At 43.3% G+C, this 13,290-nt stretch overlaps 2 protein-coding genes across 2 annotated transcripts in view; one reads left to right on the forward strand and one right to left on the reverse strand.

The window, feature by feature from the left end:
- The window catches only part of Suv3 (Suv3 RNA helicase), a 66,839-nt gene extending 58,325 nt beyond the window's left edge, over positions 1 to 8,514 (reverse strand). Inside the window, exons 1-6 of the mRNA XM_075676708.1 lie at positions 8,073 to 8,514; positions 7,824 to 7,901; positions 7,620 to 7,727; positions 7,435 to 7,549; positions 2,317 to 2,485; positions 1,147 to 1,258 (exon numbers count right to left, since the gene is read on the reverse strand). Coding sequence (XP_075532823.1) covers positions 1,147 to 1,258; positions 2,317 to 2,485; positions 7,435 to 7,549; positions 7,620 to 7,727; positions 7,824 to 7,901; positions 8,073 to 8,373 — 883 coding nt within the window. The 5' untranslated portion in view covers positions 8,374 to 8,514. The remainder of the gene's footprint in view (positions 1 to 1,146; positions 1,259 to 2,316; positions 2,486 to 7,434; positions 7,550 to 7,619; positions 7,728 to 7,823; positions 7,902 to 8,072) is intronic.
- Positions 8,515 to 9,161: 647 nt separating this feature from the next.
- The window catches only part of LOC142565793 (cubilin-like), a 98,475-nt gene continuing 94,346 nt past the window's right edge, over positions 9,162 to 13,290 (forward strand). Inside the window, exon 1 of the mRNA XM_075676327.1 lies at positions 9,162 to 9,224. The gene's annotated coding sequence lies outside the window, so the exon portion shown is untranslated. The remainder of the gene's footprint in view (positions 9,225 to 13,290) is intronic.

Consider the following 13,290-nt stretch of genomic DNA (forward strand, 5'->3'; position numbering starts at 1 on the left):
AACTTGAAACAACACACTGGCAAATGCATCTTTGTGTTTTGGACCAGTGGCTTGGCCTGGTTGGACCACAGCCGGCAAACCAACATGACAACCCTGTGTGATCACATTAATCACATGGTTGCATATTAGCAATGGTACAAAGTGCGTATATATAATTTATTATTGCAGTACCACATATCAAAATCCCCAGTAGGCCCTTTTTGCTGGCCTCCTTGCAAACATAAGCAGGAACATAAAAACCATACAACATAAGAAAGAGCTCCACAGGAAGGCGGCAATTTGAAACGATTATAAGTAGTCGAACAAGGAATGGGTATTCAGTCATTTACACTAGGGGACTGGTCTGCATAAGATGATATCTGCGTTTGTTATTCCTTCTGATAATTCATAAGTAGAACTGTCCGACTGTATCACATACATGTCTTCCTTTACGTTGCAATATTGCATGCTGTTTAAATTGTTGTTTTTGTCACCCTTCTACAGTAATGCCCACTCGGAGATGCATGCATAAGTGAATAAGTGAACCATCTTATCACAAGGGGTTCACGTAAAAGTGCTCATGTAATGAGCATTGGGTGCATGTCAGTGCCCTTGACTATGGTCTTTCTTTAATCTTCAAGTGTCGCTTTGGGACGTAAAACACCATCAATACTCAATCAGCATTCCCAAGAGGGACACACTTCTGGGGATGACTGTTCAAAGATGCAAAGGGTAGACAGTTGTCGTTTAAGTGCTTTTGTTTTTTTAAGTTACTTTTTATCTCTTTTCTGGTGTAAAACTGCACAATGTCACTCTGGTGGACAATGCCTGTGTGTTTAGCTACGAAATTTCATCAAGGTTTTTGAGATGGAAAGGAACACAAAGTGTGATAAGCTTCACTACAACTTTAGGTAATGTCAAATTTATGAATGGTTTGCCTTTCCTACTACAATGCAGAAACAGGACAGCAAGAAAAGGCAGAAAATTTTTTGTCTTCTTGAGCACTGTTTGCCTCAAGAATGGAATACCAACTCACCCAGAAAACTACTTTTCTAAAGTGGTTAACTATATTACAGACTGCCAATGATCACCAGCTGCCGAAACAGTGCTGCTGCAAAGGTTCCAAGATGTCCCCAGAAATTCAGCATTTACTCTACATCTACTCACATGGGGTATGAACAGCAGCCATTTCAACTGTGCATGCCACATGCTGGGCTGACTGGCCATCGGGCAACACGCACCTCCGCTCCTCGCCCGTCACTAGGTCACACGGTGTGCCCTGGAACAGAGGTATACAAGATGCTGTATCCTGTCCTCTGTGTGTTCCTGAACAGGCTTCCCCAGGCACAGTAGCCTCAAAGTTTAACACTAAAGCTAAGCTACAATGGTTATTTACGTTCCTGCAATATCGAAGTAGCCAGTGATACCATGGAAGGTCCGGTAACCCAGAGAAAGCACAAAAATTAAATAAAGCTGTTGACATCGGCCTAAAGTTCTCACACCAGACTGCCATTATATCATCAATTGATACAGTCTACCCAGGTGTAGTTATTTATTGACAAAGGACCACACTACATTAAAAAAGGAACCAATGACTCAACCTATCCAGTTTTGAAAACTTTTCTTTTTCCAGAGCAGCCCGTATTGAAGAATATACATCCACTGCATCACACTGATGTACCAGCAATAAGGCTTTGGCATAAATTCAAGAAAGGGAAGTTTAACCTGTATTTCTCCCACTAGAAATCAACCTCTTCCATCAAATGACCGACAATATAGTTTTCAAAAACAGTTGCACTTTAGTGTACCTTTATAAGCTATCAGCCCTTCCAAATAGAGTAACATGATTTGAAATCTGGACAACATTGATACTATTTTTGGAGTAGGTTGCAGGCAAAAGAAAATAGAGCCGTATGGCAATTTTCACTAACAAACAAGGATCACATTCCAAATTAAAAAGAGCAATGCTGTTTTGCACAAAGAAACCCTCTTAGAACTTGCAAAAAATTGTTGTCATAAGTTCGATAAATTTGCTCATTTCTTTTGTTGCAGTGAAATGCAGTGATTACTTCTCATATGTGTCACTGTTACTATTTCATTGCATCATAATAAAGACTATGATCCCTTTGTTTACAACAATAATCATAGAAAAAATAACAAGATGAGCTCTGCGGAAGTAGCACCACACAACCTAAGCCTCCCCTGCTATACCCACACAAGTACTCTTGAAAAAGAAATCTTGAAACCATTACAGTATACCATATATAATTCTTGCAGGTAACTGGTGCCACATGATCAATGATGTACTGGTCACAGCAGGGATCTTTAATAACCTACCTTCTCGTTAGTCTTCTGGAAAACTTCTACAGCCAGCATTTTTAATGGTCCACAGTAAAGGCCAGTGCTTGCATTATGAAAACCCTCAAGTGCTGCATGTGTCTTGCCGCTGTTGGTGGGTCCAGCATGAAAGATCACTTTCCTCTGGATAGCTCGTGCTTCAGGATACCTGCCACACAGAATCGTTTCCAAACCACTGTGAGCCACTTACATGCACTAACCAAACGTAAATAGCCCCTATTGCATATCTAAGCTTTGTCCCCCTATGCTAAAATCCACCATCTCAACGGAAAGTTCCTAGTACATACACTGCAAACTTCACCAGAGCAGAAGCAGAGTGATGGAGTGATTGTTCATACTTTCTTCTTGTGCTATGTACGGAAAAATGGGGACAAGAAAACATGGACAAATGACTGGTGCACATCATACGTTTGTCCATGTTTTATTGTCCCTACATTTTCGTACATAGCGCAAGAAGAAAGTATGAACAGCCACCAGCTAGACCCTTTCATCACACTTCTGATGTAAAGTGATAGAGGGCCAAGAAGGAACTTTCCCCTTGCCACCTAGCTTTCAAACACTGTGAAACCAGAGCACACGTGGGAACGTATTCTCGGACAGTCACTTTCGGCAATGTAACCTTCAATGCGCGCTTATTGGCTGGTTGAGCACTACGTCACGCAAAAGGGATAGTATCGCCAAAAGTGATCTCCTGAGAATATGTCCCTTGGAGTGAGCTTTTACCAATGCACAGTAGCCAAAGAACATTTGAAAAAATAATCATCACCATCAACTTGTGTTCACTGCAGCATGAAGGCCTCTCTGAGCGATTACTCTTGCCTTACATCAGCTGACTCCATCCTGTGCTTCCAATCCCCATCACATCACCTCAGTTGCTCCCAAGTGTATTTCCCTTAACTTGGCACCTCCAATCAGTTACTGTAATGGACTATCAGTTATCTGCCCTACACACTACATCCTGTACTGAACTCCACTTTTCCCCCAAGAAATGGTACATGGCATACATGCTCGTGAAACCAAAATGTGTAGCCATTGCAAAAGACCCACTGTAACCCTGAACAAGGTTTCGTTGCAGGTCTAATTGACCTGCTGCTGAGCACACAGTAGCAGGTTTGAATGTTAACAACAGAAGCCACGTTATGACAAGGCAAAATGCAAGATTACCTATGTTCCAGAACTTCGGTCCACAATAACCTCAAGTGGTCAAAATCAGTTCAGCTCTTTGGGTGATTGAACACCTTTAATCCACATGCACCAGATGACACTATCGATTTTTAGCTACAGAAAAGTGCAAGGAGTGCACTAGCTATAGATAATCCAGGTTCTTATGGGTGCCTAGAAATGGCTCAAGGTATGTTTCTTTACCTCCTATAATAGTTTTTCATAATTTTGTACCATGCCAGTAGTAACATCATAAAACCGAATAGACGAAAAAGAAGGCCAGACACTGGCTTCATTTTGCAATAGGTGAAGCGCCAATAGTGACGGCACACAAGAAGAAATACAGACAGGACAAGGCACTACTTGCAACTGTTTATTGAAGTCACAGGTGGCTGATTATATAGCCATGAGGAGAAGGGAACGAAAAAAGAGGGACACTGAATATGTGAATGCGCACGCGCGAGAACACTGAAGATATATATGAAGGGATTCACGCTTAATCTAAATTTAAAACTTATCTAAAAACATGCTTTCATTCGTGTATATATTCAGAGACGGGGTACCGACACAGTTGTCCCCTCTTTTCTTAATCTCGTTAGCCTCCAACAATTCACGCGCAACAGAATCTTTACTTTTAAACATGATTGTCGTATCATGAGGCCTTGCTTGACATACTTGTTCATTCTCATTTCCGCAGGCCTTGCAATGAAGCGACAAGTTTGAACCATATCTATTTTTCAATGAAAGCTTATGCTCCCGCAGGCGTTCATTGATACATCGGCCAGTTAAGCCGATATACTCGTTTCCATACTTCAGTGGTATGTGGTATACGACCCATTCTTCACACTTAACAAAAGGGTTCGTATATTTAATAGAACACCCTACTTTTTTAGAGTCATCCGGACCAATCAGGCGGCACAAAGTAGCAAGTTTTCGCGGTGCGGAAAAAAACCACAGCAATTTTGTATTTCACGGCGACGTGTTTCAGATTATGCGCCACTTTATGAGAATATGGTATCCCCACCGCTTTAGCTTTCTTTTCGACTGTTTGACCTTCACTTCTTTTTCTTTCTTTTTTCAGTTTTTTCAATAACGCCTCCGAAACTGCGCTTAAAACCAAGCAAGGAAAGCCAGCCTTCCTCAACTTCAAAGTCTGGTCGTCAAAGCTTGCTTGTGCCTTATGAGAGCACGATATTTTCAGCGCAGATTCGAGGCACATAGTGGCAATTGCTCGTTTAACAGTCTTGGAGTGTGTAGACTCATACAGCAACAATTCTTTGCGGGCACAGGGTCGGTACATCCAGCAGGAACCTTTGTCAGTAAGGGTTACGTCAAGATCTAAAAACTGCAAGCAGTTATCCTTGGCTAGTTCAAAAGTAAAATCTAAGCCTTTTCCTTGCTGTTTAAAATCAGATAAAATGCCCTGCACAGTATGCGAGTAAGTCACCTATTGAAAGCTACGTACCAAATAGCCTCACAACGTGTTTTACTGGCTTCATATCCAACAAAACATGACAATATGTAACCATCTTTCATTTAGATGAAAATGCTGAGCACGCAGTTGCCAGAAAGGCTGAACACTCCAAATATTTGCATTGTTTCACCCCCCCATCCCACCACCACCCCCTCATCATTCAATCTGTACCAAATAGCAGTCAGCCCTTTAATAGCAACTCTTCTAGAAGTTGCCACAAAATGCAAGAGTGTTTGCTTCTTAATTCAAAGGCCATACACTGAGGAAACATGTGAATATAAAGTCATTCTTTGCATTAGCACAAATTCCTTTATCTTTTTATTTTTTGTTACAAGCCCATAAATTTCACCCTGATGTAGCAAGCTGTCAAACAAATTTTGCTAGCCCTAACCTCCCAAAAAAATACTTTTAAATGAAATTGAAATGTTTTTTTAGGCAATAAAAGGTTAAGGTACCTTTCATTGTGGAACACATGACTGAAGCTACTGTGCATGGGTGCATTAAACTGGGTACAAAATTCATGCATGTAGTACATCCTGCATTTGTTGCATATCAATAAAGGCTCGAAAGAACCACAAAAGTGCCAAGAGATGAGTGTTTAGTCAAAAGGTAGTTATACATATATCTTTAAATGATATCAATGTCACAACAACCTTGGATTTTGAACATTGTCATTTTAGATATAACTATAGCTTAGGTACAGCTTTTTCTTGCACCTGTATTGCACTGGCATTAAAGCCACACTGCAGTCATCCCATTATGCACAAACCATGTATGCCAAGCAAGAAGCAATAGCAGGTGCTCATTCAACATATGCAACCATTTTAAGATAACCCAAGGTTGCAGTAGGCCACATGGAATTATAATAGTATGAGAAACTGGGGGTTAGATGGTTCAGCATCGCTAGTAACAGCAGCTTTCGGTCTATTTTTTTGTGCTGTTTACCGTCCTACTCAATTATTAAGGCAATGGCCTCGAAAAGAATGCATTGTGCAGTCCAATGGTACAAAAACTATCATCATCAGCAATGGCTCATAGCCCCCTAAGCAAGCAAAAAGTTGAATGGCTCATCCCTATTGTAATGCAGAGGCTACAAGCACTTATCAATGTGAAGCGCACAGTGCATACTGTACGCTTCACATTGTATACTGTATGCTTCACATGTTACACATAAGGCATGTGTAACATGCCTTATGCAGCCAGTTTCAATAATGCAGAACAATGGCCTAATATCAATGTAGTGCATGGTGTGAACTTTTGCTGCATTTCTCAAGAAGTGTTCTTATTAGAAGTGGGCGAATATCAACTTTCTTGCTCATGAATCGAGTATGAGTAGTAATTATCGAATATTGAATAGACAAATGGAGAGGCATACATGCGCAGCAGGAATGTATATTTAGCTGTAACGAGGTAACATGCTTGTACTGACTTGTGACAAAAAGACAGCCAGGCTATCACGGACAATTAGGACCGGTTGTCATTAAAATAACTGCATGAATAGGTTCTTATCATATTCGGAGCCTGGTTGCAAGGGAGCTTTCTAAGAATGAATGGCTGCTGTATGACTAGCTTTCCAAAAGTGCTAAATAAATGGCGGCTGAAAAAAAAAAAAGAAGGTCTGAAGTAGTGGAAAAAGAGATCATTTAAGAGTTGGATTTTGTGAAATAGTGGTTACATTTGGTATTTGAAAATATCAAATAGTTCATTTTGGAATACGAATAGTTAGTGTATAATATTCTATTCATATTCTAAACTTCGAATATTTGCCTACCCCTAGTTTTTAAATATCTCTGTGCAAGTCGACATATTATGTAATTAGAGTTCTTGGCACTCAGGTTTCCAAGTTTACTTTTGCTTCTTTTCAAACCCAGATATTTTTTATAAGGCACTACAATTCCTACAAAAATTATTGGACCAGAAATGGCGAAATAAGCAAGGCTGAAAGATAAAAAATGCAACATCTTAGTAAACAGAGCAACCCTTTAAATGAAACAAAATCCTGAGACTTGGTTCATTTTGTGATCAGTCTATGCAAATAAGCCACGATTCGGTGGAACCCTTTACATCCCAATTTTATGAAAAGGCAACTAAGCATAAAATTTAAACTAAGTATAGGAGTCCTTGGGTAAGTGCAGTGTCACGAAGTCATTTGTAACCTGTGCTCATTTTTATTTGGCAATTTTTCTTTCTCTTTGGTACTGTTGAGTCCAAATTTAGCAGCTCTGACATTGGCACAGAGGTTCCAGCATTATGTGCTCACACAGGAGTAGAAGATTAGGTCATTAGTGGTTTCAGTAATGGCTCCTCCAATCGTGCTTGTAGCAAGGTGTGTTCGTATATAGTGGCATCATAGAGGATAAACATCTATAAAAGCTAAAATTCCATGTCCCTTAGACTAAAAACAGACATGAGTCATAGAATGTGCCCTTAACTGCTCTCTAACCCACAGGAATACAATTCACCAGTTTCCAGGGTGCCTCAAGTCACTGATCTTCTGCAGCTCCTCCATGCATTCCAAATGTGGGAAGATCTGCCTCGCATGTTGGAGAAAGTAAGGAAGAAGGTCGTCCAGGTGCCCTGCGTATATGCAGTAAAGTCAAATATGCAGGGAGAACAACCCCTGACCAAAATGTGTCATGGTACGTACTGCCGCCTTGAAGAAGGTCGCTGAAAATTATATGCAAATCTGCGGGAAGCTGTTCCGACTCCATGCAGTACCGTCGAAAACTTACAAAGGCTTGGTGAAACAAACGAGCTGCAAATTGGGGAGAAAAAAAAACGCATATTCGTGTGGTGCCACTGACAAGCTATTACTCAACGCTGCGCGCAATGAAAGCAGAATGCACCTCACCATCTAGACCATTCTCTTCGCTCCATTTTATAACCTCCGGGCGTTTACTAAATTGGTTTAGCAGCTTAAGAAGATCCTCTGAAAAATCAGCAAGGAAAGTTGGCAATGTCGACAGCACGTCGCGAAGCTCAAGAACGATAGTACACTGAAATCATTAATCAAGATTATCAGTGTTTCGGTAGAGGTAACGTAAGTTGAAGAGTAGAACGTACATAAATTCTACAATAGCTTGTCAAAAAGCGCGCTTACCTTTTTTGAGTTTCGTAGTTAGCTCTTCTCCTACATTGATATCATCCGGGTTGTTGGAAACTTTTACCGGAACTGGCATGAAAAGCGACGATACACTGCCTTTGGTGCTCTTCTGCCGAGCGTCTCTCAACAAGCGAATGTACTGAAATCGTCTTGATAAAGACCACAGGCTGCCGCATACAGTTTCTGCTGCTGCTGCCGCCGCGCGCAGGTGAATGTGCCTTGAGGAGCCGCTCGCTGTCCGAGTCATACAACGACACGCGCACGCAGAGCTCTGAAGAGGCAATTTTAACAAACGCATTTTGCTTTCCTAGAAGTCAGTTATAAATCACATGTTATACAGGATCCATGTTGACTTAAATTTTACACGGGGCTACAAACATCGCGATAACCTTTCGGCGAGAATCCGGCAACGTGACCACGGCAGCGGCCATGCTTGACCCGGAACCGGAAAGCAGTGTAAAGGGTTTATCGAGATTTACCGTTAACTCCAAAGATGGCAGCAACATCGTTTCGTCTGTTCCTCCATGGTCGGTTTTTGTTTTTGCATTTATGGTTTTGTATGGTTTTGTTTATTTGGTACTGCAATGGCTTGTTTTAGGTTCCTGCTAATGTTTTCTGCTCCTATAACCAGTAAAAACGACGCCTTCGACATTTGCTTTGCTACGCATAGGGGGAACCGTCGCTGAGGCGTGAATTTGGACAGTGCCTATTTCCCTTGGAAACATTTTAGGACTATAAGCTTACCACTGCTTTGTTTACTCCAATTTAGCAGCGAGGACGGATTTTATGACACGGATTGTTCAGCACTTGGCAATATTGATTTTTCAAGAAAAAGAAAGAAGCAAGTTCTCTGTGACCAATATTTTCATTGCAAGTCTAAATTGCAGTTCTATCGTCCCACGCTCCACTATTCAAATCTAGTTTCTCTATACTTCTAACCTTACGGAAAACCGCCTGCTTCTTGGCCAATCCCCCATAGTGGGTACGCGCCACTGTCTGGGACACAAGACAAGACAAGTAAGGCATGACCTTCGCGGCTGGTCCCATCAGATGCTGGGAGTTGCAACGGGGACACCATGTGGTACATTAGGCAAATTGTCATTTGTTTTAGTGCGGCTAGCATTCTTTGGGAACTTCACTCAGTTTCCGGTATGTTTGTCTGTATATAACCCCTATCACTCCAATCTGGATCAATAGGTACGTGTTGCTGTTCAATCAAGTACCTCTTTGACACCAACATGGGTCACTCGGTATCTGCCACTAGGTATGGGCCGCAATTCAACGAAGAAGAAAAAAAAGAACCTTTAAGATTTATCCAGTGCTGGGCGGAATGGAAACCACGCCGAATATATTCAGACAATCTTGTCTATATATATTAGGCCCGTTCAATTTGCCTGCACCACTGTGAATTAACCAGTTCACGGCGGTTCACAAGCAGTTCAGAAATTGTGCAGCTCGATTTCTGCGGTGCAAGCACAGAGCGATACTCGAAACGTATGTCAAAGAGCAGACGCGGTGCAGGCGTTATGTTTTGTCCGATTAATGTGCACGGAGTGCGTAAGTTTCAGAGGTCCTGAACTTCTGGCATGACCGGCTTCCGAGGTGTCACAACCACCCCGGTCGTCTATTGGCACTGTCACCGAACCGCTTTCTAGCTATGTTTATGGTCTCATTGAAGGAATTCCTCATTCATTTCCCTCGCATTCCAAGGCCACTAAAGATTTTTTCCCTCACAGTCTTGACCTCGACGTCCCTGCCAACTGGATACTTGTTATATTGGACGAAGCTTCCCTCCATACGAACATTCTACACGACGACGGCATTCCTTCGGTAATAAGCGGTTATAACGAATCTACTTTGAATAAACCTGTTGATAGCTCCAACTCTAGCCTCTCTACTAAAACTAATCTTCCAGCTAAACAACTTAGAATATAATGTCACGCACTATAGGTGCAGGTGAGCGAGACCTCGATATACACTAACATAGGACCGAGTTACGCCAACACATTCACGGGTCAATTAACACACCATGAAAGAGAGTTACGCGAATAATTCCTGATGTATCAATTTAGGGCCGTATCATCTGACATTAACGAAAACGCAGGAAGGCTGACATTCCTGCCGATGTAGCGGATAAGCCATTCCAGATCACCACATCACGGTCAGTGCTAGTGATTTACTTTTCTTTTGTATTTCGTACAATTTTTAACACTCGTCTTGTTATTTCACAGGCGTTTATGTTATGCCCCTCTTTGCGCTTTTTTGTTTCCTCTTATGCTTTTATATACCTCTAGTTACCGCTGACGCCTTATTCTGACGGTATGGTTTACGCTGATGTGTAGCTGTTACAAGACCACCGTTATAAAACTCATGTACATTTATTTTGCTAAAAAACCCAGTTTTTTAGCACTGATTTTTAGCGCTGATCCCCTCTCAGCAGTTAACAGGAACGAGAATGCGGTGAAGACGCGCCATGAGTGGGGCCGCAATGTTCTGTGCATGGGAGAGAGGATCGCCCCATGTCAACACCACCACCCCCTTCGGACCGCCACTAGCTCTCGCTTTACTTTCACATTCAAGCTTTCCCTTTCATCCATGTCCCACCTCCTGAAACTTTGTTCTTTGCGAAAGGGGTGCGAGGGGGGGGGTTCGACTCCCCCCTCTTCTGGCTACGCAAATGTCCGCAGTGTTTACATCTTGGAGGCGGTGAGCCTGCTGAGCCCCAGATAGGGTGGAGTGGTGTGGGTAGGTTGTTGGTTTGTGCTTATAAGTGTGCCCTGTTTGTGTTGAAGTGGTGTGCATAATCTTGGAAAGAATCGTCTGGACTCTTGGTATTGCCAAGAGTCCAGACAATTGTGCGCTGCTTGTAAAAGCGTCTGTACTGGATCGAGGACTTCCGGCGCCCGAAGTAGCGTTTCTAGGACGAGCTGGTTATCCCATTCATTTCCGGATAGTCACACGTATCCAGGTACCCGAATGATTTCTGTTGGTTTGCTGAGGCTGTTTATAAGTTATTTCATGTAAATTGGTTGGTTGGTAGCCCACAAGCGTTTGGAGTGTGTGTAGATTGTGATGGCTGTAGCACTGGCTGGTGCATGCTGCACAGCTCCAACTACGGCTGTAAGCTCAGCCCAGCTCCATGGCAGAGGTGTCTTCTGTATGTATGTATGTATGTATGTATGTATGTATGTATGTATGTATGTATGTATGTATGTATGTATGTATGTAGGTAGGTATGTATGTATGTATGTAGGTATGTATGTATGTTACAGCTTCGGCTGTTTCCTTGAAAGAGGTGTCAGATAGAGAGAGGGATAACTTAATTTTAAAAAGGCAGAGAGGTCGGCCTGAGCTAAGGCGCTCTAGCCTGCTACTCTGCACAGGGGGAGGGGGAACGGGGACATAAAGGTGTGATGAAGGATGATGATGACATAGCAAGAGGGATGCGCAAAGGTGAAAGCAAGTTCAACACTCTGATGATAAACATTCACAAATGTCATCCTAGAAGCAACTATCAGGTTTCGTATCAAGTCTGTAGTCACCAATTCAAGTGAACTTAAAAATAAAGGCTCTAGGACGAAGCTGGTGTGTGGACCTCCCTGCGTGAACAGCACAAGCGCCAAACAAAAGCATTATAGCATATAAAGAGCTGCGATAAGCGGCTCCAGCACGGCGAGCACTTGTAGGGCACCTTTAGCGGCCGGATTCTCGAGAGCACCGAGAATCACGCGCATTGACTCTACCACGTGCTTCAGCATTTTTTGTACACTCTCCTTCTCATTGTGTTCATCTCCTTGCTTGCCCGTAGTGTCACCGGTTTCATTGGCCCTATAATTCTTGGCTTCATGACGGAGAGGACCACTAGGGCCGCTGGCATGGCCGTGGCTTAGGGGGCAGCAAAGACCATTCCGTGTCTGTATCAGCCGGTAGAGGTGAATGTTTGCCGCGTGCTCTCGTCGACCTTGAACTATCAGTAGACGCCGTTACCGTCCTCGATGCACGCACAGATAGAGGTGGTCGTGGTACTTGTGCCACGCTAGGTAGTTCTCCTGAAATGGTTTTGTGAAGCTTCTGTCGCGAGCGTTGGTCACTTTGGCGAACAGATTGAGCAGCCTCTTTACGAGAAGATTGGTCTCTTGCCATTTTTCGAAGAATACGAACCTCTTGTTTCATCTTGGGGCATTCCTTCGCAGTCGCTTTGTGAGAGCCAGTAGAGTTGGGACAACCCGCCGTGGTTGTTCAGTGGCTATGGTGTTAGGCTGCTGAGCACGAGGTCGCGGGATCGAATCGGCCGCATTTCGATGGGGGCGAAAGCACCCGTGTGCTTAGATTTAGGTGCACGTTAAAGAACCCCAGGTGGTCGAAATTTCCACAGTCCTCCACTACGGCGTGCCTCATAATCAGAAAGTGGTTTTGGCACGTAAAACCCCATAATTTTTTTTACAGTTGGGGCATTTAAATGAGGACGCCTCACAGTCAGCGGTATCACGCTCTCCGCCGCAACGCGAGCAGCAGGCTTTGCTTTTACAAACAGCGCTCACGTGTCCTATCTTGTGACATTTCCGGCACTGAATAGGCCTCGGAACGAATGGTCGTACTCGGTGTATCACGTAGCCCACTTTGACAGACGCTGGTAATGTCGAAGAAGCAAATATTAACTTGATACATCGGGAGTGCCCCAGGCGGTGAATCTCAAGAATGCGCACCGATGACCTCAAAAGACTCTTGAGGTCCGCATGCTTGATTTCAAGCTCCACGTCGGAATCACTCCACTTGTTGTCTCCTTCCCGTAAGTAATAAAGGAGCGTACGGGGATTCCGCTCACTGTGGAATGGCCTTTAACTTCTCAAGTATTGCGGAATTTTTCACATCTATTGTCAGGATGTTCTTGCGAGCGTTGATCCTGATCACGTTGATTTGCCCAGGGGCCACACTTTGAAAATATTCGGTTAGAAACTGCCTGCTGAGGGAGATCATGCTATGTGACGTCGAGAGCGGCACGTAAGAAACCATGAAGGATTCCTGCTCACTCTGATTCGATGAAGTCGTCTCAGTCGACATACGGCGCATCTTCATACGGCGGCCCATGACTACGGTGTACTCGCTGTCAGAGTCCATGGCTTCTGGCGTTGAGCTCTCCCAGGAATCGAGCTGTTCCGAGCTTCCAAAGGCACGTCGTCCAAAAATGAACGATTAAGTAGACGACTGACCTTGT

This window comes from Dermacentor variabilis, unplaced genomic scaffold, assembly GCF_050947875.1.
Source record: "Dermacentor variabilis isolate Ectoservices unplaced genomic scaffold, ASM5094787v1 scaffold_12, whole genome shotgun sequence".
Classification (NCBI taxonomy): domain Eukaryota; kingdom Metazoa; phylum Arthropoda; class Arachnida; order Ixodida; family Ixodidae; genus Dermacentor; species Dermacentor variabilis.